This window comes from Xiphophorus couchianus, chromosome 9 (genome assembly GCF_001444195.1).
Source record: "Xiphophorus couchianus chromosome 9, X_couchianus-1.0, whole genome shotgun sequence".
Lineage (NCBI taxonomy): Eukaryota > Metazoa > Chordata > Actinopteri > Cyprinodontiformes > Poeciliidae > Xiphophorus > Xiphophorus couchianus.
The window spans coordinates 279100-306149 of NC_040236.1; the positions used below are offsets into that span (position 1 = coordinate 279100).

The window sequence follows — 27050 nt, forward strand, 5'->3', positions numbered from 1 at the left end:
TGTATACTCCAATTACAAATTTAGAAGTGATTTCACAAAAATTTTATCTAAAACCCTTTTAAATATTTCTAGCACATCAAAGCAAATGTACCTCTTCTCTTCAACCAAGTTTCTCCTGCTTCTAATAGTACAGTGTTATGTGAAATTATTTTATTGGCAACCATCACCAACCACCAACCATCCTTAGATGATACTAGACCCGGCTCATCATCATGATGGGACAGAGAGACTCTGTTCCCTGTGTTCAGGTCCAGAATCTGCTTTCTGTTCCGGAGCCCCGCTCACTATCCACCGGCTTCCTGAGCTAACACGGTGCACATTATTTGTGGAGGCATTTGAAGGACCGGATTTATGGTAAATAATCACCAATTTAACCCGGAGTACACATGCTAACACGAAGTTAGCTAAAGTCAACTATCTTACAGCAAAAGAAAAGTGCCACCTACCGATCTTTGTGAAGCTTCAAATGCCGGACAAAGTTGGACGTCGTGGCATCTCCATCCGATATTCTCTTCTTGCATGTTTTACAAGTTGCAGTTCGTTTTTTAGTCGAAAGTTCATAACCTACGTAGCCAAAAGAAATTACTCGCGGAAGCATATTCCAGCGGTTATTTCGTATTTCGTTCCCTGAGCTCTGTAGCTGTGCCGCGTTTTATTAAACGTCCAGATCCTGTTAATTTGATTGGTTGTGCTGCAGCTACGTACACATACATACATAAGGAGAGAGGAAAACCATAGTGACGGTCTGCGCATATTGATACGGAATGAGTGACATTAATTAATGATGCCACTTTATAAATAATGTGTTTTAAATTTTAAGACTTTGAGTAAAAAATATCAAGTCTTTTCAAGTAAACAGCTTCAAGTCGAGTCAAGTCCCAAGTCAATGGCATGAAAGTCAAAGTCAAGTCCGAGTCTTTGAGAATTTTTTCAAGTCAAGTCTCAAGTCGTGATTTTAACGACTCGAGTCTGACTCGAGTCCAAGTCATGTCACTCGAGTCCCCACCTCTGGTAGAAATAAAGGTAACGGTTTAGTTTTTTCTTTATTTTCGACTAAATTACTTCCAAATCTGCCCCATAGCGCCCCCATGGGGTGGCTGAATGTGTCACTGCATTAGAGCTGCTCTTTACAAACTTATAAATCCACTGAACAAAGAATTAAATACACCCCCCCCCCCCCCCCCACACACACACACAGTTCTTGGTATCAGTATAGTTTGTTTATTAATGGTATATTTTGCATAGGAAAACATACTCAGTTCCAGTAATGAATTCACTAAAATTTGCTGATAGGAATGGTAAATATGGAAATATTAAAGACACATTATCAAATGTGTTGGTTTCCCCCAAAGCAGATGAATAACAATGAAAGGTGCACATGCACAGAAAAGTTAACAAACCATAGAGACATTCAAAAATGAAAAGAAACTTTAACATACTGTCCAAAATTTTTTACTCAATGTTAAAAAATGTGATATTTGTTTCAACATGCAAACACAATATTAATAATAATAAAGCTGTCAAAGGTGTTTTTAAAACTGCTCTGGCTTAAAGCAGTAGCCCTTTCCACAGTGAACATCAAGGCTGACCTCAGCAGTCCAGCTCTTCCTAATTCAAATATAAATGTGCAGTATTGTTTTGACTTTGTGTTACACAATGGGACAGTTAATGACAGTAACCCTGGGTTATGTCAGGCTTGTTACATAACAAGGTTCTGGTACAAAGCGTTTTTAGAAAACCAGGAGGAACGACAACCAGCTCTGAGCAAACACATGGAAATAAAAACTTTTACCCTTTTTTGTTTGTTTCTTCTTCCTATGAAAAGCTGTTGTGAAAGGGCATGGTTGAATAATCATGCAATTCCATGTGAAGTCTTTGCATGCCTACACTCTGTAAAAAGGGAATTTTTAAATATATTTATCAGGAGACAAGCAAAGCAGTCTGTTGTACATCAGAGCAATTCTGTTGGGAAAAATACAAAATAGTGATCTTTCACAACAAAGTGTCTGATTCTTTACAAAGTGTCTACAGCAAGCAGAGTAAAGAGCAGAGCAGCTATGAGCCAGCAGACTGGCATTCTGATCCCAGGAAAACCTGCAGCCTTAACAGCTCAATCTGGACATCTGCTGCAGATCAGGATCCAAGTAGGACAAACATCAAATCAAATTAGAAACATGGGACTACAGGAATCTGTGGCTGCAGGGTTTCTTAAGCACGGAACAAGATGGTCGTTCATGTAAGGATCTGTACTAAAGCAGAGGTCCAGAAAGCAGCTGCGTTGGGATGCAGATTGCTGGAACAGAACAAGAATTCTCCCTACAGAAGAAACAAATTTACTGTTTGTTGTCTGCAAACAGTAAATTCTCTACATGACCCCATCAAGGAAGGAGGTTTTGTTCATTTGCACATTTTCTCACATGAAGTGCAACACTTGACTTTTCCTCAGCCTGAAAGAGTGAAATATTTCAGTCAATATATAAAAATTTGACACACAGTGTAAATGCATATTAATTTAACACTTTTGGATGAAAGTCTAAACAAATCATCATTCTATACCCCTGTTTCCTTCTTACGCATTGCTTTCTTCATCAGTGCTTCACCTAAAATGCTCTAAAGGGTCTAAATAGTTTTTTTGTAAATAAAAAAGTTTCTTCTCAGGATAAAAACAGAAGTGAGCCAGGTTTCCCTGCAGCAGCGATCAGAGCTCACTGCCACTTACAAACAGGAAGTGATCAGCTGTCTGAGTCGTAAAGAAGGCAGGACTCACAGCTGCAGCAACAGCTTTTAAATAAAGTGGTGATGATGTGACCCCCACCACCACCACCACACACTCGCACGCGAGGGCGTAGTTAACAGTCTTTGACTGCCATCAGGATGTCCAGACTCATTCTGACTGTTGTTTATTGAGAAGTATGTTTTCACCAGCTGTTTAGTGATGTGGGCCTATGAGCACGCTGTGGTTGGTGACCTGCTCAGGCTCAACAGGAGCTGAAAACCCTGAAGGTTCCTGTAGCACTGACCTTAAGGTAGAAGCACGTCCTCTTAATAAAATATTAAGTCCTTACTCTAAATATGACCCTTTTCATGTTGTTCAGTAAAAGGCATTACATGGGTTGATAAAAAGAAACAGCCATGAGTATTCATCACAAGAAGAAGCTGCCTTGATTTGCTACCTTCTTTCCTCCTATGAAGTTTTTCCATAGACATCATCCAGCTCAGTCTCTTTGGGTTGTTTTATGGCTTGTCACCTTCAGACCTGCATTGGGTTGCATACTGTCATGAGCTGAGGTGGAGGATAGAAATGACTGTACCTATGCTGTAATGAATCTCATAGGCACTGCATGTTGAGATTATTTTTGGTAATTTTTTGATTTGCTGTTGACTTGATGTGTTTGCATGAAAAGAATGACTTCTCTGTAGCATAGGATTTATACATGGCTGAAGTTCTTCTACTGTCTGATTATTTTGTACCAATAATAAAAAACATTTTGAGCTCTTCAGAAAATGATGTCTTACTTTTCAATCTGCTTAGAGTCAATATTGTTATTTTACTAATAATTCTAGCCTGAGGTTTTGACCATGGATTAGCTAGTCAATAGCTCAACAATTGCAGTTTTCTATGATTGAAAAAGCTAGATTTTTCCAGGCCCCCGTCCAAAGTCTGAGTGAATGACTGAACATTTCATACAATCTATCATTTCTATCAGCACATGTTTAAAATGTTCATGTCTCATCAAGTCAGCAGACTGAACACTAGGCGGATTTACAGCCACAATGGCTCTGACTTCACTCTCTTCATGCCTTAATTAGGTTCTGCTCTTCCAGAAGACTCTGTGTTTAAGACAGAACATGCACTGACGTTCTTTTTCCTTTAACCAGTGGAGGATTTCGTTGCCCCCACCTGTGACTTTTCTTTCCCTCCAGCAGTCTCACTCATCCTCGATCGGAACTGCAGCACTTCATCTGTAGGATGACTCACAGAGCTTGTTGGTGTGTTGAGTTCTAGCACTAACCTGTCATGAATCAGATTAAATTCCTTCAAGTTAAACCTCCTGTTAAAAAAACTGTTTTTCATTTACAGTTTTAACATCAGCTTTTAGCTAAGGCTTGGGAGGAGCAACATTTAATCAAACTTTATCTAATTGTGTCATACGAATGATTGAGAATCTCTACTAATGTTGCTGCAGATTGTCAGAACCAAACTATGTCTCTAAGACCATCTCTGCCTCCTCCCCATCTTTCATAGATCTATCCTCTACTTCTGTCACTTCCCACTGTGGGCTGAAACACACACACACCCACACACGCCTACCTCAACATACATGAATACAAGATACTTAAACATTCTATGGACATTTTCTTTTACAAGTTTTCACAATTCTGTAAATGTTTCATACATTCTGATGTGTTCACAGCCAAGAAGCCAGAGAGGATAATAAAGTCATTTCAAAATAAACCTGAAACAAGAAGCTCAACATACCTGTATGTATTCTCAGTCATCTGGGTCATGTATAGTACAACAGGCTGAAATTGAAGGGAGCTGAGCTTTCACTCAGTTTTCTCTGAAGACATTTCAACACCTATCCCTGTCCAGGAGTTCACACAGCAGGCCAATGCGACCCAATTACAATTTTTTGCCAAAATGTGATCTATATTTGACTTTTTCACAGCAGTCTGAACAGCACATTTCCGATTTCATTCACCAAAAAATAAATAAATCTGATCTGTGCCACTTCCATATGTGGGACTAAATTGTATCCGATAGCTTTCAAAGTGTCTGCAGTGTGAATAGTCATGTCATTTTATCCAATTGTTACATCAACAAAGAGATATATAATTCTACACAAGAAGAAGCCATACATGGTAAATTCAGATGTAAACAACAGTTGAAAATTATAATTATGAAATGCTGAAAGAAGTCTGAGTCAGTAAAGCAACACCTCTCAATCCCACCATTCCTGGTCCGACTCCGCATCCAAACAAACTTCTCTCTAGAAGCTGCAGTCAGTGCTCCACTACAGGCCGTAGTTGTTAGCTGGGCTTTCTTTTCATCAGCTTCCTTCGTCTGGTGACGATCTGGTGACCATGCTGCCAGCTCTCAGCAACTTTAAATCCATCCATAGATAGCAGCGGCTATTATTACTGCCATAAACATTCTTCTTTTGTGCATGTGGGCTGCTTTGGGGCTTATAAACTCAGAAGTCTGATTGCGGTTCCATTTAATTAGTAATAGAAACATCCACAGAGAAAAACATTGGATATCAACACCTGCTGTCTGAATGTAGCCTTTGTCAATTCTGGAGGCTTGCAGTTGAGGTTTATAGGGAAAAGTGAGTGAAAGTCCGGTTGTCTTTTGATTTCAGCCTGCTGTGGTAAGCAGCTCAATATCTAATGCTGTTAAATCGTTTTCAGACTACAGCTGGCATCACATGGTTTTGTAGAAAGCAAGATGAGAGACTCTTCATCAGTGCAGATTGAGTGTCTGCATAACTTAGCATACTTGTATGGTATAAGGTTATTATCAGGTCATTGCATAGTGTTTACATACGTTTCAGCGGCGCCTACATGTGGACTATATTGCGTTCTAGATTGCAGTGCTCACTCTACACTGATTCTAGCCATTAACTAGTGGATCCAGTTTTAACTGGAAATCCTATAATCTACACTGCAGCATCAGCTATACACAGAGGTCATGCTGGAAAGCCATTTCCTTCACATAGGGTAATTCATTCACTCGTGATATAAATATGCACCAGTGTGATGGGGAATGAATCTGAACATTCCATGACTTGGTCACAGGGTTGGAAGTTCACTACACTGATAGAGGTGTTCCATGGTCTAACACAATATGACTCAATTATGACCAATCAGTGCTGAAGACTCAAAGAGCTGTTTATAAATCTGAAGGAGCCACAAAGTAGCAGACTCTGTCTGGAGCAATCTTTCTTAGGGAAACATACAGAAACTTTGACATCAGATTATTTTACATACAATCACTTCAATCACTAAATCATCAAAGCTCTGAGAATACAGACACAACCTAAATGTGGAAAATCGACAGTTGGTCAACCTAAAACATCTGCAACCCTGCAGAATGACAAGAAACTCCCTCATGCACCTCTAAAAGTGCTGCCTGCTGCATTTCAGCTTTCCTCAATGTTTTACTGCTTCCTAGGTATAGGCAAGGCACACAATGTGTTTTATCGTGCAAAAAAGCAGTGCTGTAGTAAAAACAGAAAGACACAAAGAGGCTCTCCATCAGCTGCTCCAGAGTACTGCAAGGTAAAGCATGATAAAAGTTGGGATTTATTAGGCAATGCCATGCATTCCTTTGGTCAGCACAGCAGTAGTGGCAGCACCATGCAGAACAGGCGAGACCCCCACCAAAGGGAAAGGAAGTGACACTTGTGTGGCTTCCTTTTGAGCTTGAAGTTGGTAGAAAGTCCAAACGTGCGTGGAGGGAAGAATCATTGTGAGACTAAATTTGATGGATTTTCTCTACATGTAGCACCTAACAAGATCCATATGGAGGCTTTGACATGCAAGAGAAAGTAGTGGACAAACACAAACAGGTAAGCATCCTGCATCTGCACACAGTGGCTTCCAACACTTGATGGCTATATTTTGGTAAAAGCACAATTCAGCAGGAGTCTTGTTAAAGCTTGAGACAAGTCAAAAGAAAAAAAAATATTGCATTGCAATTGTTTGTACAATATAACAACTGCAATTTTATCAGAACTTCACCACGCATGATGAACCATCAAAATATTTTTTAAAAACCACCAAACATAGATCTGAATCACGTTTTGTAATGTTCTCAACATGAATAAAGTACAAGCAATATTTAATAAGTAAATATAGAAGACGTAAAGTCAGATCAGGTCACTCCTTCGCTAAATCACATCCATATTTTAACCAGCTGTTATGATTTTCATCCCGACTAGCTTCAATTTTCTGCCTGTAAACCTTGCAACACGTCTGGATTCTCCTGGTAAGCCAGTATTTTGAAAATCCGGAAAAAAAAAGTTCACAGAAATATTAAATTTGGCATATCATTTACTGTATAATATTTTTGTATGGCCTGTTTGTTGATTGTGGTTTTGGGCCCCAACTGGGCCACACTTCTGAAATATGACAGAATCTGAACCCTGATCAAACCAGCCAGATATTACCATGAGAGAGCCACATTTCCATAGTGAGATGGACTAGAAGTGTCCTAACTTTTGCCATGAAAGCCATCATCAGGTTTAAAGCACTTGAAGGCCCAAAAATTAGATTAGATCTAAAACGGTAATCATTTCTTAATTCTTTTACTTGCACAACAATAGAATAAACAGAATATTTCAATAAAATGAAAAAAACTAGTCATACTTTTCTAGAAGATCTGTAAATCATTGACTATGCAATAACAGGGGTTTTTTATATTTTCCTTATCAAAACAGAAATAATACATTCTAGATTTTCTGGGCAAAATCTTTTCTTGAACAAAATTTAATTTTGAATCTCATAACCGAATATGGGTCACTCTTTCTTTGACAAACCTTGCTGTACCATACTCTGCCTTTGACAAAAAGTTACTGGATGTTTGTGGTTTTATTCCCTTGGATATTTAAATTAAAGCACCAAAACATAGTTTATAAAGGATGAATGCTTTGTATTTTTCCATTTTAAGACTTTAACTACACTGAATGTGCTCTGAAAGGCCTTGGTTGTCTGTTCTGTATTAAATATACAGCAAATGATTGGTACCATCCTTCAGTGGAGGTTGCAAATTCATTCTGATGGCTGCAAATGGCTGACGGTACACACTTTGGACACAGACTAGGAGTGTATTATAGAACAAAGGTGTCCAGCTCTTTGGTAGGAGAAGTGTTGTGTTAGATGTGAGCCTGCTGTAACACAGATGAATGCACGGCTGAATCTCTACCTCAGATTCAGCCATGAATCTGAGGTAGAGATTCATGGCTGAGTCAGCTCTGCAGCTGCAGATCAGCTCTGCAGAGGCCCACCAGTCATCCCTCGTGATCATTAAAATCCAGAACACAAACCACTTGAGGAGTGGAGTTTGACAATTCTGATAAAGAAGATTATTTGAAATTATGTCAAAGCAGGTACAAAATAACTTTTATCATTAAAACATGCAAGGTTTGGACAAAAAACACTACTAAGCAGCTAATACTGAAAGTGATGGGATGAAATGAGCTGATAAACAACAGCTCTAATCAGATAAAGTGCACTGTTATAACATAAAATTTAGTTTGTAGATGTTCAAGGTGGGAAATAAAACTGCTGCATCATGGAGTATAGAACAGCAAAGTGAACTGTAGACTGAGGGTCACAGTCTCTGTGCTTTGCCAGATATTCAGACCCTTTATGATCCCGTGCTGCTATGGGGCCCAGTCTTGTGTATTACTGGTTTCCACCAGATGTCTGACTTCTGCCCAGGACAAGACAGATTACACCATGTTTAGACTTTAGACAACAAACTGCAGGACATTCTAGCTCACACAAATGATGAGCAAAACATTGAGTACCAAGCCTTAAAGTTTCATTAGGCTTTTACGAACAGGAACATTTAGTGTGCTTTTTACTTCTTCTAGAACCCATCACCATCCGATGGACACATTTTGGTAAACTCTTAATTATACTAGTCTTTGTTTGCTCAAATGTATTAAATAACTTATAATATGTGTTCCGATGAGGCTCATTTGTCAGATCAAAAGCAACTTTTGAAAATAACCTTTATGCATTAAAGTTAAAGTATTAAACATACTTTTAACTATAAGGCAACATTTCTGTATTAAAATGGTTATTTTATTTTATTTATTTTAATTGTCATATTTTCATTAAATGTAAGTGGATAATTATCATTATTAATGGAAATAAGGGCTTTCAAATATCCGCCTGTGTGTTATTAATCTATACCATGTGTTTCACTTACAGATAAAATTCGTGAGATAAATTGACTTTTCGATAATATTCTAATTCATTGAATGGGTCTGTACTATCTGTCCTGGACAAGTATTTCTTTGTTAACTTATGTTTAGTGTTTTGATCTCCATAGCAACAAATGAAAGAGTGATGAAGAGTTATGTACTAAAGGAGTGTAGGACTAGAGATAATGAGAATACTGCTGTGATTCGGTTTCATTATAAGAATGTGGATTTGAGTCTCATAAAGACAGCAGGGGATTACTCTGATGAAATTCAACACTGATTACACTGATTATGTTTAATATGTTCTATGCAGCACGATTTAGTAATAATAATAATTGACTAAAGCAGTATTTTACAGCTGACCCCAAACTTCTGGCTTCATGAAAAACAACATCTACCTTTAAATCCTGGTCCTGGCTTACCTCCTTACGCCATTGCTGATGTCAGCTCTGGTCTGAAAACTCAACCTGAGGTAACACACAGTGCACATACAGTGCACATAGGGTTGAGGTTGGCCATTACAGAACCTAACAGAGCCCAATACTCTTTCTAGAAGTCAAAGAGACACTGTCCTCCTCTCTTCAGCTCAGTATGTAGAGCTCCTGCACACCACAAACACTTTAGAGCACAGTTAGGCTTAGCAACACTCCACAATACCAAGTCTTTCTCAAAAAAAGGGAGGTCAACATGACCATAGTGCACTGTTGGCTTTCTGCTCCAAAACAGACACATGAACATAACATCTCCTCAGAACAGAGCAGGAAAGAGAATACACAAACACAAACTGGTAAGCATTCGCAGGTTGCTGCATTGCTTTCTACACTGATCACCTTCATTACCCAGAAACATGACTGTATGTCAACGTGTCCTGACTCACAGGCAGAAACCTGTGTCTCCATAGGAACAGACATCTCCAGCATGTTATCCCAAACATCCACAGAAGTTTACTAGCTTTTCCTCTCAATCTCTAAAAGTGCTTGTGTTGTGTTGTGTTGAACAAGGCAAGAAGAGAAATCTTATTTCACTCCTTGTTTTCATCTTAAAAGCATATTAAACATTTTGCAATGCAACCTAAAAGCTTCAGCTTGATGATTGTCAAAAAAAGAAAGCTTCTGTCTCAGGAAGGATGGGAATGAAAAAGAAACTCAGCTCATCTCAATAAAGACTTAAAAGTGCAAACAAACATATATAGAAACATTCTAGTCAGTCTGGAAATGAATGGAGGCTTGTTTGCATATATTAAAAGCAGCACCTGCATTGATGAAGGCAGGGGTTTCGGTCATTGGAGCTGGGATGTATACAGGCCTCCAGAAGGACTTAAAGCGGACAGCCTGGAATAAAGGCTGACATGTATCCTGGGACAACAGGGTCCATCCTTGGGATGCAGTGGGCTTACAAGCTTCCTAGAACCTGCAGAGTTGATGCGTAGTTCTTTAAAAACCAATCTGACGGCTTTACCAACCCACAGTCTTCATGTGAAATCCCAGAAGCTGTCAGTTATGACAGTTATGTAGTATTACAGCAGAGTTCAATCAGGCTGAGCAGCATCCACCTTCCATCTAGGTGGTCCTCTCCTGTGAAAAGCATACATAAATACATGGTCATATATATTTATGTATGCATGAAACCAGGGTGTCGCATTTCTAGAAAACTGGACATATTTTCTGCTCTGTTAGTGTCTTGATGGGATTATTTCCTCCAGGAGCGTGCTGTCAGCTTCATCAGCTTTCTGCCAAAGTTCGCTTAGTTGCCCAGATACCAAGACTGGAAGAGAAACAAAGAAGAGTCAGGATATAAACAAGATGGAGTTGGATCAGACCTGAGCCAGGATTTCCTTCAGAAACTTAGATAAAGACTGAAGTAAATATGGTTTACTCTTACTTCTCTGCCTTTACTTAGCTGACTAAAAACATGATTACATTTCTATTACAAGTTCCGACCTAGAGAGTGTTATGCATTACTGTCACTACATGCTTACTCAAAACTGAAATGTTTTCTTTCAGAGTATTATTGTATTTTGACCTGCAATGGATTGCGACCTGTCCAGGGTGACCCCACTTCTCACCCATTGACCTCTGGAGATAGGCACCAGCCCCCTTCATGACCCCAGTAGGGATAAGCGTGTAGGATAATGGATGGATAGGTATTATTGCATATACTACAAAATTGCAAACTAAAGTCAAAAGTAACAAATTCAAAGAAAGAAAACTGCATTTGTTCTTCCAAAATCCAAATAATTCAGCTGACAATGCATTTTACAGTTCTTAAATAAAATGCAGAATAAATCAAGAGGTTTTACTTGATCCATTTCTGCTTCAGGTTTCTGCAGCCTGAAGCCTGGAAGGCAGTGCTATCCACCAGTCAAGGTTTCTATGCAGTCCAACACTATCTAGTTTGTCACAGCCAGGTTGTGACAAACCAACGTCTTCATCGTTTGTTAGGTGAAGACCTGCATCTTCAATCATTTTCTGCTGATGCTGCTAGCATCAGGTTTACCACAGGAATCATATAATTTATTTTATATCAGCAATTTAGGCCATAACCTGATTCTAAGATTGCAGAAACAGCTGTACTGACCTGGGCTTGGTACAGCCCTCCGGGGTCTCGAGGGTTGACTCCAACGAAGGAAGACCGGCTGGCAGGTGGGGTCCCAGGAGCAGAGTATGCTGAAGGAATTATACACTCATGTTAGCGGTATTACCAACAAAATGTTTCTCTATCATAAAGGAAAGGCTGGGAAAACATCTTGTTGAAATGTATGAAGCAGCAGAAGTTCTGTGGTTAAGTACATTTTTCCAGATTGAAAGTAAAATTGCTGAAGGAATAATTAAGGGAAAAGTATTTGGTATTTGGTTAGAATCAAATACAGTAAAATAAGAAAAAACATCAAGTTACTTCTGTCATGTGTTAATATTAATGGTAGGTGGTTATGTTTTCACACATCTTAGTGTCTGTCCCAGGTCTGTCCATTGTGGCTCAGTAGAGTTCATATTAGTATGCCTGGTTCTAACTATAAATTAGAGTTAGGTTTTTCTACCTGCTTCATACAACAGAAAACAAGTAGAGTTCCTCAATGTCAGATAACAGCTCTTATGACCATAAGTCTGTTATCACTGCTCCTAAACCTTGTAGTAAAACTAAGCATGTAAACAGATGCATTTTGTGTAGACATGTAGTATAGAAATAGTTGTTGTGAGGAAACTTACTGGGTGATGTAGGGGAATTTGCCCCCCCATCAGAGGAGGAGGTAGAAGCTTTGGACTCTGTGGGAACTGCTGGTCTGGGGAGGGAGGATGCTGGTCCAGGGGGCGCTAACATCTGGGAGGAGATATAATGGCTGGGCACTTTAACCTGAGTGCTGCCATTCAGCTGCAAAACAGATCAGTGGTATAATTAGGCCCGTCACAATAGCAAATTTTGCTGAGCGATTAATTGTCTCAACAAATTATTGCGATAAACGATAATATTGTCTGAAGACCTTTTTACACTGATTTAATAGAAATGACGTAATAATGCATGTGATTTCCTGCCAAAGATAGATACACTTTATTTTCAAAAGAATATTTAACACTGGAGCTGATAAACTAAATAAACAAAACAACCAAAAACAAAATGGATTCTCAGTCTCCATTAACAAAAAATGTACTTGATAAAAACTAAACAACATAAAGCCAAAGTGGAAATAAATACTGCATTCAACCAAAAGAGTGCAGATTATGAAGTATGTATATTATGTTGCCCTTCAGTAATAATCAGATTTAAATAGAGAAGATGGGCACATCGACTACCTGATGCAATAGTTCACACTACATGATTTTTTGCTCCTATTTTTCCCCATACAACAATCTTAGACCTTTGGTCTTTCTAAGATTGTGTGGTGTGTTACGGTAGATCGTCGTTGCCGCTCCGATCTAAATCAGGGTTTTCCCCGACTGGGAGCTTAACTCAGCCTGTTGAATGTGGCAGGCAGCCAATCAGAAAGCGCGGATTCTCCTCAGTGCTTTCTGAGGGGAAATTACAGAGGGGAATCCTAAACAGCTGACACGGAGCAACCCGAAGTCCAGCGGACGTGGAAACAACATTAATGTTTATTCAACATGCAAAGAATATAGAAATGACAAGAGGAGGAGTTGGAGCGAAATTGCTACCGCAGTTGATAAATCCGGTAACTTTTCAGCTGTTCTTCGTTAACGTGACATAAATAGGTTCTAATGATTTTCATTCAGTCAGGACTTTACGCTGACACTAGCCACATGCATTGCAGGTAGATTGTAGTAATGCATTGATTAATACCTGGTTTTAAAATTAGTTCACTGGACTTGTAGCCATTATTTTGTACCCATTGTTGGACACCACACGGCAGGAACAAACCCGATCAAACCGTTATACCTAGGATTTCTGTCAGCTAATGTGTGGTCTGTCAGGTTTTGAAAATGGGCCGACAATCGGCTGACAGCTCTAAGATCATGTCGTGTCCGCTGGGCTTTACACTAAGGAAATGAGGAAGGAGGAGTCAGTGGAGAGCACCGGAGTTGAGCCTTCTTTCATTCGGTGTCATCAACAGAAAGAGAAAAAGGTCGGAAGAGACGATAATGCCGATAATTGAAACGACGTCGATAGTTTTAATTTATCGTACGATTAATGGATTTATCGTTTATCGCGACAGGCCTAGGTATAATTATCTTTTGCTAAAGAGACGGAAAAACACTGGTTTTAAATAGTAACAGGCGACACATAAAAATATAATTTTAACTCTACATGCAGTGAAAATTAATTCAAGATACTAATCTAACATTTTTTCATATTTCAGGTTACTTTTTGGGGATTTTTTGTATACTTTTAAATAATAATATAGGAAATCAACTTTGTCTACACAGATAATTTAATCTAATAATCCTTAATCAAGAGTGCTTTCAAAAACGGTTAAGGATGGAACTTTAACTGGTAGGCTACAGTGACGGGCGGTCAGGGAAGGCAAGTGAGGCAGAGCCTCACCTGTCAATAATGGAAAAAATATGATAAAATAATTTATATTGCTATTTTCGCCCTGTGGTTTGTACTGTAAAGTATTTTTGATTTATGATGATTTATTTTTCCTTTTGAATTAATGTGGTTACATACGAGATCAGTTACTTACTACAGTTGATCCATAGCTAAGGAATTGCGCCCTTTAAGAGGAGCTGTTCCTTTCTTCGTTGGTTTTTTTAGGTGTACCCGAGACGCGTTCTGTACTGTTAAAATGGAGGTTGAATAAAAGTCTGGACAGCTATGCGACTCCCTCTCAGTGTTCTGCTCTTTCTCCACCCACGACCTCTTATTTTATGGTAACACAGATTTAACTCACATCGTAGTGTTACATTATTTAGCTTAACCAATTTTTATTATTTTTTCTTCAAAATCGCTGAATTTTTGCATTTTCCCATTCAAATGGTTGGAAGCGCAGCTGGTGGAGGCAGCAGCGAGCCGAGCCTCTCCTTCGATTGCGCAACCTCTCTCTAACTGCACTGGCTGCCATTTCTATGGGAGCATGCGCCTCCTGTCTGCATGTCGTCAACAAAATGGTTAAAAAACATTTAATATATGAACTGCTTTTCCATAGATTAGCTTATGTATATAATGTACAGTGTTTTTGTCACCAACTGTGTGTGTTACGTGTTTCGTGTGCTGAGCAGCGATCATAAACGGCAAAGAACAGATTCGAGGTGAAGCAGGCAGTTCTCTTGCCTCATGGCAGGGGGCGCTCATGATCCCAGACATTGTGACTCCACAACTGCAGAGTTAGAGACAGTAACAGCGAGCTAGCCATACAGTCAAGTGCAGCGATACATTTATAGTTTTCTCCTCGTACCACAGCAATCACATATTAATAATCTTAAAATAAACATTAAGCCTAAAACCATACTACTGCAACAGACTGAATGTTCTGCTCTTTGTGTGGGGAATATTCAGTGGGGTTTTTTAGGGGCGTTGTTAGTTGCTATGGCAACGAGTCTGCGTGTGTGTGTGTGTGTGTGTGTGTGGCCTGGCCAATGCAGAGATCAAGACGTGGTTTTGAGTTGTACTTCAACGGTTTTTCCCTTTGCTGTGGAGTGTTAAGGAAATATGATTATTTTAGTGCTTAACACAGTTAATCTTAAAAGATATATGGAACACTCTTATTTTGAACAGGTTTGTGTTGAGCATTTAAAACTAAACCAGAGGGGTAAGCATTCAGAGACACAGGAACCAAATGCAGATTAAGGGAGATCTCTCAATGGGACCCCCACTGTGAGGCCAGGCCACAGGCGAAGCCATAAAATTAGCATTTTCCTTGGGAGACAGAGACTTTAGATTTCTCAGGTATCTGTGAGGTCTTATCTCAGGTCGTTCTGTACTCAGAATGACCGTGGGAGCCACAGGGGGTCAGGGCCAGCTATCCGCTCTTTTGTCTCGTCAGAAGACAGATGTTTCTTTGATCTTGGCCGTAGATTGAGGGGAGTTCCAAGTTTCTCTGGGAGCTTCCAGTTGGTCAACAAGAGGAACGCCTAGAATGCATAAATTAAATAGACAAACACCCACTCAGTATAAAATTTAGCCACACCACTGAATTTGCAGAAAGTTGCCATTTTTTTGCTTTTTGCATTGGCTCTCTCTCCAAAGACGTCTTTGCTGTTTGTTTGTCTTTGTTTCGTGTTTGTTTGTCTCCCCTTGTGTGTCTTTATTTTTATGAGAAAAATGCATATCTCTGTTCCTCTGCAGCTTTGTTGTTGATTGCTTTGTATGAGATTAAACTCTGTGATCTGTGACGTCAACACGCTTTGTTGTTGTTTCGTTTTAGCAGTGCGCCGCCACTCGCCAAGGACTCGGGAGAGAAAAGAGGAAAGAGCCAAAACTTTTTGTCCAAAACTAGCGTTAAATTACCTCTTTTTTACAGGAGCATAGCACGAAATTAATAATACTTACATTTCCAAGTTTCATTGAGTTACAGCGCAGCTATGGATGGCATATAAAATAATTGTCTTTTTGCCCTCCAGCATTGTCCGCATGCGCGATATTTCCTTATGTAAACATGCAGGTGGTCTACATTTGTATATCTGATTATGATTAAGTCAGTGCCTTGCCAGCACTGCACCTCACCTCACGTCATTGTACTTGTAGCATACTAATGTCTCTTGTAGCATCTACCAGAGGAGATGGGGGAGAAGAGTCAGCATCCATGGTGAGAAGGATCTCTAATGATTCAACTGGCTCTCCACTGCAGTTAGCCAGCATACATGTCTGAAAGGGGAAGAGTGGACCCGTCCTCAAGGTCTGCTGTCCCCCACTGGTCAGCAGCAGCTGGGGGAGCTCCCTGAGGAAGTCAAGTGCTTGCTGTGCTTTCACTTCTTGGGGGGAGGTGTGACCGGACCAAGAAAGGTCAACACGTGTTTGGACTCCAGAGGAATGTGAAGCACTCCACCCCCTTAACTTTTATTCCATCCCTGAAGAAGGTGGAGCATTTGGAGTGCTGCATCTCCAGAAAACTGTGATGATCCATACTGCTCACATGTTGGACATGTTCAGGTCACATGCCGGACCTCCTTTAGGTTGGTTTACTGTTTTTTGAAATCAATCTTACAACAATGATCAGCAGATGTGTCAATGGTTAAACCGTGCTCCCCATAAAAGTTTCAATGGACTGTCTTTGCTGTGTGACTGGAGACCTCTCCTTCATTCTCTGGGCTTTGTGACGCTGGAGGACAACAAAACAGCTGAAACACTGAGTTCCTTTAAATCAATGCTAAAAAGCCAACTGTTTATGGTGCATTCACACCAAATGCATTTCGCGTGTCTGGTTTACATTCAAAGTCTATGTGGAGATGCGTCAGAATCGCTCTAGCCATTGTTTTCCATTGCCAGCCTATTTGTTGGATGTATTGGACGCTCCAAACGCACCACACTGGGCCCTCGACGGGCCTCCACATAAACCAGACAAATGCGTTTGATGTAGAGGTACCATTAGAGTTGCTTTTGAATCACAATCACTGGAATATTGACCAATATATTTGATGTGTAATGATGATTTTGATTATGGCACTTGACAAAATGTAACGTAACTGGTTTCACAATTGGTGACTGTATGTTGTTATGTAAAACACTTTGAACTGACTTGTTGTTGAAATATACCATACAAATTAACTTCAAGGAGGAGGTGCAGTAGGAACAGCGTCTAGCATAAATCCCCTCTGCTCCAGTCATTTAAGTCCTCACCCATGCTTTCTCATCTTCTGCACTTCCTGTCTCAGCACCTCCTGCTTCCTCTTCCTCCTCCAGCCACAGATGCCACTGACGTTGCGATACCTCCACTGCCATTCTGGAAGGGCAGGCTGAATCAAGTCATGCCTCAGAGGGTCAGGACAATGCTTCCTCGTCTTCCCTTTTCAGCCTGGTTCTCTTCACCTCAGAGCCCTACAGTCCTGCTGCTCCTCAAAGGGTTCTACTGCAGCTCCTTCAAGGGTTCTGCTGCCGGGCCCAGGGTTCTGCTGCCAGCCTCCATGAATCTGCCGACAGCCTCCAAGATACTGCCGCCAATAGATGCCACAAAGATTTTTTTTCTTTCCTCCATAACAAGGTTTCATTTTGTTCTGTGTACTGCTCTTTGTGACAGTTCACCCAATTGTTCACTAAATTGAAATGACTTTTTGTGAAGTGCCTCAAAATGATATATTTGGATTATAAATGAACAGAGGAACTTACAGAACTGGGGGACTGATTTGCAGGGTCACAGGCCAATGAGACTAGATCCTTCAATGGGTCCTGGGCCAGATGGGGGGGGTATCGGATTGCTCCATGGGCAAAGTAGGAAGAAGACGGAAAGTGAAGTGATGAGGAGGGATGAGGACATCGAGAGAGACCTGACAAGAATATGAAATATTTGTGAAATTTCTAGAGGAAAACATCTTATAAATGTAACACAGTATGGCTGTGGAAGACCTGGGGCCTCATGCATAAAAGAGTGTGCAGTTTTCACACTAAAACCTGGCGCACGGAAACATTTAGAAAAGTGCAGTGCACAAAATAAAAATCAGATGCATAAAGCACTTGGCCGCGCACCTTTCTTTTATAAATCCTAATTTGCTGGAAATAGAGCACATCTGGTGGTCCACACCTGTCGCCGACCATAAATACATATGTAAATTAGTATAAATACCCGGAAGTCTGCCACCACGTGAAGCAATAACCATGGCAACGTCCTTGTTCGAAGCAGTATAAGTATTTATAATAATAATAATAATTATATGTTTTATTTAAAAGGTGCTTTGAGGACACATAATGTCACCTCATAAAAATAAAAATAACACATTTTAAAGAAAAAAAATCCAAATTAAAAAAATAAAGAAATTCTGCAACTGTCTGTTTTAACAGTAGCGCGTTCAGCCGGGATTTAAAGACAGACAGCATGTCAGAGGATCCTTTGAGTGGGGAATGTGGACGTTTATTCTAAATAGTAGAATGCTTTATGTCCATAAGGCGCACTCACAAAACGGGCGACTCGACTGAAGGATGACTGCAGCTGGACCGGTACCAGTACCGCACGGCTCTTTAAGTTTTGCTCAGAGCTCCAGGATGATGAGTCTGAGCAATCTAAACACTCATAAGCCATCATCAACATTTCCCAGCAGATCAATATGATCTCTGAACAAACGCTCCCTCTGAATCCTTCCCTGGGCGATTTTCTCCATCAGAGCCAAAGTGTTCCACAATTACGCAGCTCACCTTTGCGCAGCTACTTATATATGTGTGATTGTCTACACACTTTGATCACCTTAAAAATAATCAAACCTTGTCAGCCTACTTTGAAAAAGGGACACTACAGCCCACAAAAAGACCCCTTGCGGGGTGATAAAAAACAAATAGAAGAAAAAAAAAATCAAACCTGTTGATTATTTTTAATCAGCAGGTTTGAGTTAATCTGCTGATCCAACCCTGTTTTCTCCTTTTAGTGAAAATGAAATGATCCCACAGATGCATTTCATGCGCTTCGGCACACGGACCAATGCGTTACATCCTTATGAGACAAAAACTGAGAAAAAGTACTATTTACATTCAAGCGAGGTTTTCACATACTTTTGTTTTTTTTTTCTTTATTTTGTGTGCTTGTTAGCTTATTGTCTGAGGATAAATGCGGTTCAGTTTCATTGTTTATGTTTAAACAATAAAACATTAAAATCATGAAAAACATCGGGTTTAATGCTCTTGGTCTAAATAACACTGAATGTAGTCAGATTTCAGTGGATTTAGGTGAGTTTCAACACTTCGTAGTTTGATATTGTCCACAGAAAAAGTTTGTGTGGCTGCCGCACATTTTCACGCCAGCGAAAAAGTGTGCGTATATTTACTCAAACTTTGACGCAAAGTTAATTTTTATACATGCCGACTTGTGCGTAAAATATGGCCCCGAACATTTTTTGTGCGCACTCACGCTTTATGCATGAGGCCCCTGGTGTGTTTGTGAAGCAGAACGAGAGAATGTTAGGGACTCTGAGTGCTACGCACCACTGTGCACTGCTATGACTGGCCGGTGGTGCTGAGTGAAGGATCCCATCCTTGGTGAGTCCTCCTGTGGAGAAGGGCTGTCCAGCTCTGCCTTCTTCACTGGGGGAGACAAACCTATACCACAAAACATAAATATACACTTCATTAATAAAATCACCCACATTTCTTTTCATTGTTAAAACTTAACAATAACATGTGGCTTTTGCCACAACATCTATTGTTAGAAGACAGAAGTTGGATGAGCCCAGCATGGGAAAATCTAGTTCTGATAATGTGGGAAACAGAACTAAACTACCCACATTAATCAAAAGAAGAATGTACTTTGACAAAGAATTAGTTTACATAGAAAATGGACACAACAACAAAACAAAATTAAAGCTGCAAGCAGTCTCGAGCGGCCCTCGCAGCCAAGCGCCGCTCCGGCCTATTGGAGCCGCGGGGGTTCCAGCCACCGCAGAAGCTCTCGCACAGTTTCCAGAGCCGCAGCCCGCTTGCAACTGCAGAAGCTCTGGCGCAGTTTCCAGCACCGCTGCTCGCCAGCCACCGCAGAAGCTGTCGCACATTTTCCCCGCCCGTCCACCAGGCGATACGCATGAATGCGTTCGGCAGCGCTCCCCGACGACTCACAAAAAATCTGGTGCAGATCGGTCGATGCATTGAGGAGATAAAGCCGATGTATTAACTTAGGGGGCGCAGTGGAGTCAAATTACATTTCAAACCCGTTGGGCTCTTTAGAGGTGAACAAAGGTCATACATATCCAGTTTGGCGCCAATCGGATGATCCATGTGTGATTTAGAGCCAAACGTATGCATATGGCGAGGGACTGATATTCGCCATTTGGCCATGCCCACACGGTTCAGCCAGCAGCGAGCATTGACAGAGCTCACCATCCGAATCATCTTGATTAGGTCAAGAGAGCCATAGATGGAACTTTCCAAAGAAAAAAACAGCACTTCCTGTTCTGAGGGGGCGGGGCTTAGATGACGTAATAATACGATGACATAGGATCGTCAAGCATCCCACCAGGATCACTCATGCCAAGTTTGGTGCAGCACGGTGAAAATATGTGGAATGTAGAGGCAAACGTATACCAACGGAGTTACAGGTCACTTCGCCACACCGCCACACCCACCTGCTTTATCGCAGCCGGTCAGGGCTTGAATCCACAACACATCAACATGTCTTCTGTCTCTGGTCACAGTTTCATGTTGATGAGGTCAAAGGGGTAAGATAGAGACAGTTCACAGTAAAACATGACACTTCCTGTTCTCAGGGGGCATGGCCTAAGTGATGTCATCATTTCACCATAGGGTATTTTAGGACACCCAATGATGATCAATAACTGAAAGTTTGGTGTCTCTATGTGTTTTTCTATAGGAGAAATAACAGCTTCATGTTTCATGGCGAGTAGGTGAACTTTGACCCCTGGTAACCCCCCTTCAGCATGCTCAAACACTCACCGTTTTGATAACTTTGAATCGGACATGCCTAATGATCAGACTGACCGAGTTTGAAGCCGATCAATCGAAATCCCTAGGAGGAGTTTGATCAAATATGAAGGCTGTAAACGTCAAAATCGGACCTTCAATCCAAAATGGCCGACTTCCTGTTGGGTTTAGACATGGCTCTAAGAGACTATTTTGTACATCCTGACAAGATACACATGTGTACCAAGTTTCGTAATTCTAGGTTAAAGCATGGCTTGGGGCTGATCATTTAAAATATTCTAGGGGGCGCTGTAGAGAAATTAGGCTACGCCCACCAAATTTTGTTATGGATTCCTATCGGCGGGTGGATAAGGATTCATCCTAGTGAGTTTGGAGCAGCTCGGCCCGAAATTGTGGAATTCGGAGCCAAACGTATGGCAACGGCGTTACAGGTCACTTCGCCCGCCGCCACGCCCACCTGCTCCATCGAAGCCGGTCGGGGTTGGAATCCACAACACACCAACATGTCTTCTGTCTCTGGACACAGTTTCATGTTGATTAGGTCAAAAGAGTAAGATAGCGACCGTTCACAGTAAAACATAACACTTCCGAGGAGTCACGTGGGCAGGCGAACAAGATGGCAGCTGGCTAACGGCTCTCCGTTTCCCGACATGTAATTAGACGACGATACTGTAGTAAGGGGCTCTTATTTGATACCGTTCTCAGCAAGTGAGGGAGCAGTATAGTGTTAAGGAAAAATGATTATTTTAATGCTTGATACAGTTAATCTTAAAAGTTATATTCAGCACTCTTATTTGGAACAGTTTTCTGTTGAGCATTTGGGAAGGAGTTGAAATAGCAGGCATTCAGCCAAGCAGGGGCCTCCTCCACACACAGGGCAATAAAATTAGCATTCCAATGGGGAGAACTAAGGAAGTTTGGGGGAAGAGACTTCAGAGGTATCTGCGAAATCTCATCTCACGATTTTCGGCGTCAGGGATCTGCCCGTACTAGACAGGGAGTAGCACTAAGTGGTCCGCCCTTTTGCTTAGACAAAAACCAGACACCTTTGCCATAAATGAGGGGAGTTCCAAGTTTCTCTGGGTGCCTGAGGGGGTTTCCAGTTGGTCAGCACGAGGAACGCCTTGGCTGCATAAATTAAATAGGGAAACACCGATTTGGTATAAGATGAAGTGTAAGGAGAGAAAATAGAGAGAGCGGCCGCTATTTTTTGCCTTTTTTTCTTTGTCTTTGTTTTGTGTTTTGTCTGTCTTCCCCGTGTCTGTCTTTATGTTTATGAGAAAAATGTATATCTCTGTTCCTCTGCAGCTTTGTTGTTCATTGCTTTGTATGGGATTAAACTCTGTGATCTGTGACGTCAACACGCTTTGTTGTTGTATCGTTTTAGCAGCGCGCCGTCACTCGTCAAGGATCCCGGGAAAATTAAAGAGGAAAGAGCCAAACGTTTTGTTCAAAGTTAGCATTAAATTATCCTCTTTTTTTAACAATAGGCTTGTGGACTTCTTTTTGGGGGAAAAAGTACTTTAATCCTGCAATGGCCGCAACGAAACACTCAAAGAGTATAGGCCGCATGTCGACCCGTCACAGCCCTCCACATGAGGAAGAACAGGGGGAAACACCTCCTCCTCCTAATATAACGAATTTGTTCTCGGAAGTGGTTAAAATGAGTAACATGCTACAAAGCGTAGCTGCTGATGTCTCCACAATAAAGCAGACGACGTCGGAACTGAATGCAGCGGTGACTGCAATGCAAGAAAGGCTAACGGAGGCTGAAACACGTATCTCCCGCTTGGAGGACACCTCGGAGCGGCTGCACACCGCAGTTGGTGAGAGAAGCAAGCTAATGGAAGCCATGCTGGACCGCATGCAAGTTCTCGAAAATCACAGTAAGAGGAATAATGTGAGAGTTATCGGGTTGAAAGAGACTATCGGTACTGATGGGACACTTTTGAGCTGTGTTCGGAAGATGTTAATCGAGGGTCTTGGAGTTCGCGATGACGCCGAGTTCGAGATTGAACTAGCCCACCGGGTCTTCGCACCGTTACCCGACCCGAATCGAGCCCCGAGACCGGTTCTTATTCGATTCTTGAGGCAATCAGCGAGGGATAAAGTGATTATGGCAGCTAAGGAGAAGCGCGGGTTTGAGTGGCAAGGATGCAGGCTATCAGTGTTTCCAGATATGTCTAAAGAACTGGCAGAGAAGAGGAAGGCTTTCACCGCAGTGAAAAAGAAGCTGCAAGAGCGCAACGCTAAATACCAGAGGTGGGGACTCGAGTCACATGACTTGGACTCGAGTCAGACTCGAGTCGTTAAAATCACGACTTGAGACTTGACTTGAAAAAATGCTCAAAGACTCGGACTTGACTTTGACTTTCATGCCATTGACTTGGGACTTGACTCGACTTGAAGCTGTTTACTTGAAAAGACTTGATATTTTTTACTCAAAGTCTTAAAATTTAAAACACATTATTTATAAAGTGGCGTCATTAATTAATTTCACTCATTCCGTATCAATATGCGCAGACCGTCACTATGGTTTTCCTCTCTCCTTATGTATGTATGTGTACGTAGCTGCAGCACAACCAATCAAATTAACAGGATTTGGACGTTTAAAAAAACGCGGCAAAGCTGCAGAGCTCAGGGAACGAAATACGAAATAACCGCTGGAATATGCTTCCGCGAGTAATTTCTTTTGGCTACGTAGGTTATGAACTTTCGACTAAAAAACGAACTGCAACTTGTAAAACATGCAAGAAGAGAATATCGGATGGAGATGCCACGACGTCCAACTTTGTCCGGCATTTGAAGCTTCACAAAGATCGGTAGGTGGCGCTTTTCTTTTGCTGTAAGATAGTTGACTTTAGCTAACTTCGTGTTAGCATGTGTACTCCGGGTTAAATTGGTGATTATTTACCATAAATCCGGTCCTTCAAATGCCTCCACAAATAATGTGCACCGTGTTAGCTCAGGAAGCCGGTGGATAGTGAGCGGGGCTCCGGAACAGAAAGCAGATTCTGGACCTGAACACAGGGAACAGAGTCTCTCTGTCCCATCATGATGATGAGCCGGGTCTAGTATCATCTAAGGATGGTTGGTGTATTTGAAGACATCTACGTTGGGAAATTATATTGACAATATATTGTTTTGACAGGTTAGAGAAAAGAGGAAAAAACTGGTTCTTTGTATTGTGCTGTGGAAATGTCAGCATTTTCGTCTTTTTTATTGAATATCAAGTTTAACAGAACTGGGCAATAAAGTGGTCCAATTTAAAAATGTTTTTATACTTTGTGTTCAGCTACACATGTTCTATCATTTGAGATAAATACATATTTTAAAACTAACAAATGGTCTATTATTTGAATTTTATGTATAATTGCAAATAAAAAATAAATAAAATAAAAACGACTCGAAATGACTTGAAATTAAAGGTTCCTGACTTGAGACTTGACTCGACTTTTGCCTGTCTTTACTTGAGACTTGACTCGGACTTGAGGACAAAGACTTGAGACTTACTTGAGACTTGCAACACAGTGACTTGGTCACACCTCTGCTAAATACACCCTGGCGTATCCAGCCACGCTGCGCGTGAGGTGGAAGGGCAAAAACATAAGTTTTAGCTCGGCGAAAGCAGCAGAGAAGTTTTTCAATGAGGAGAGCCGGGAGGAGAACGAGCAGGGGGAGGACACCCCAAATTCAACTGATTGATGTAATTCCTAGGAGCCCCATAGAAGATGTTGTGTCTGACTGTTGGGAGGCGGACCTCGCCACCTGTCATCATGAACAGAGAGAAGCAGAGTCCACGGACCCGATAAGGTTTTTTCTCTTAGTTATTCTTTCTTTTCTTTTTCAGCTGCGGTAGACAGCAGCAATAGAGTAGGTTTTAAGTTCGTTTTTTATGTTGTTTCTATCCGTTTACATGACGGGAATGTTTATTGCCCATGTAAATTGTTTTCATTTTGGCTGGGTGCACTCACAGAGAAGGTTGGGGATCAGGGGACCGGGGTATAGATATATCAGTTCAGAGTGTTTTGTTACAGGTTTAAAACGTGTATCAATATATAATCTGCAATGACTGGGAAGTATATAAAATTCACAACTTGGAATATTAATGGATGCAGAAATCCAGCCAAAAGGCGCAAAATATTGGCGTATTTAAAGACGAATCAAACCGATGTAATATTTCTCCAAGAAACTCACCTAAATGAGGGGGAAGAGTCCAAGTTTAAGATGGGTTGGGTAGGACATATTTTTCATAGCTCTCACTCGAGTGCTCGCAATGGAGTAATTATCCTTATTAAGAAAAATATTCAGTTTTCATTGATAAAACAAGCTAAGGATACAGAGGGAAGAATAGTTTGCGTCGAAGCAATGCTGGAAGGGGTAAAGGTCATACTCTGCAACATATACGCACCCAATAAGGAGGACCCTAATTTTTTCCACAAAATAAATAGTATATTGGGGGATATGGAAGGACAAATAATATTAGCAGGGGACTTTAATGAAGTTATGGATCCTATACTTGATAAAAGCGCACCAAAAGGTTCACTTAGCTCTAAAGGAAGAGATGCAGTCCATATGTTAAAGGAAGATTTGGGTCTAGTAGATGTTTGGAGGTTAATCAATCCGTCTAAAAGAGAGTACACATTTTATTCTCATTGTCACAAATCCTATTCTAGGATCGATCTGTTTTTGGTTTCAAAACTCATAGTAAATAATGTGCGGAGTTGTGACATTAAAACTATTGCACTCACTGACCATGCACCTACGGAATTATGCATAAGATTAGGACTGGGGAATATAAGAGGTTCAAGATGGAGAATGAATGTCTCGATTTTACAGGACAAACTTTTTAAAGAACAGTTGGGGCAGGACCTGAGATACTTTTTTGAAATAAATATTGGCAGTACAGAGCATGTTCAATCTGCATGGGAGGCCTCTAAGGGATTTCTGAGAGGTAAACTTATAGCATACACTTCATGGAAGAAAAAAGAGAGTCTATGTAAAATTCGTAAATTGGAAAGAGAAATCAAACTTAAAGAAAGCAATTTGGCTAGGTGTTATGATGATTTACTTTATCGAGATATTTGTGGGCTTAAGTTTCAGTTAAATGAAATTTATAACAAAAAAGTGGAATATTCTCTATTCAGGTTAAAAACTTCATTTTATGAGGGAGGGGAGAAAACGGGCAAATTATTAGCAAGACAAGTTAAAAAAGAGGATTTTTTGAACACAATCCCTGCCATGAAACAAGGAGATACTTTAGTAACCTTACCAAAAGACATAAACAATGGCTTCAAACAATATTATGAAACATTGTATACATCTTCAGTGTTTAACGAGACAAACCAAAGAGAAAGTGATGCTTTTCTCTCCAAACTCAAGCTACCAAGGCTATCTCAGGAGCATGTAGAGTGGTTGGAAGCACCAATTACTGAAGAGGAGATTAGGAAGGCAATCTCAGCGATGAAGGTGGGGAAATCCCCCGGGTATGATGGTATTCCATCAGAATACTACAAGGAGTAGATGGATATTCTTGCTCCAGTGTTACAAAAGGTCTATCAAGAGATCTTTGAGAGAGGACACCTGCCTCCTACTTTTAATGAAGCTCTGATATCCTTGATTCCAAAAAAGGATAGGGATAGCACGGACCCGGCAAATTATAGGCCAATTAGCTTATTAAATGTAGACTGTAAAATATTAACCAAGGCGCTGGCTGTGCGCTTACAACAAGTACTTCCTAGTATTATTCATCAGAATCAGACAGGCTTTATGAAAACCCGCTCCTCCTCTGATAACATTAGAAAATTGTTACATCTGATGTGGTTGAGTCAGTCAAAGGAGGAGCCAGTCGTTGCTATCTCCTTAGATGCGGAGAAAGCGTTTGATAAAGTGGAATGGAGCTTTCTTTTTTCAGCTCTCTCAAATTTTGGATTTGGACCCTCTTTTATTAAATGGGTCAAAATATTGTATAAAGAACCAAAGGCTGCTGTCATAACCAATGGCACCATTTCATCCTTTTTTAACTTATCACGGGGGACCCGTCAGGGTTGTTCTCTCAGCCCATTATTATTCATCATGTTTATTGAAACTTTAGCAGTGAGCATTAGGAGAAATAAGGACATCAAAGGAATATTATGAGGACAACAAGAA

General features: G+C 40.7%; 1 protein-coding gene and 1 long non-coding RNA gene across 3 annotated transcripts in view; both read right to left on the reverse strand.

The window, feature by feature from the left end:
* Positions 1-1198: 1198 nt before the first annotated feature.
* The window catches only part of nfic (nuclear factor I/C), a 53020-nt gene continuing 27168 nt past the window's right edge, over positions 1199-27050 (reverse strand). For both annotated transcript variants that reach the window (XM_028028651.1, XM_028028652.1), the window contains exons 9-13: positions 19452-19565; positions 17652-17809; positions 12143-12305; positions 11514-11602; positions 1199-10700 (exon numbers count right to left, since the gene is read on the reverse strand). In XM_028028651.1, coding sequence (XP_027884452.1) covers positions 10680-10700; positions 11514-11602; positions 12143-12305; positions 17652-17809; positions 19452-19565 — 545 coding nt within the window. In that variant the 3' untranslated portion in view covers positions 1199-10679. The remainder of the gene's footprint in view (positions 10701-11513; positions 11603-12142; positions 12306-17651; positions 17810-19451; positions 19566-27050) is intronic.
* Positions 18497-19064, reverse strand: LOC114151451 (uncharacterized). The gene is made up of 2 exons (XR_003596943.1): positions 18832-19064; positions 18497-18737 (listed from the first exon to the last, which is right to left on the reverse strand). It is a non-coding gene; the product is annotated as an uncharacterized LOC114151451 (long non-coding RNA).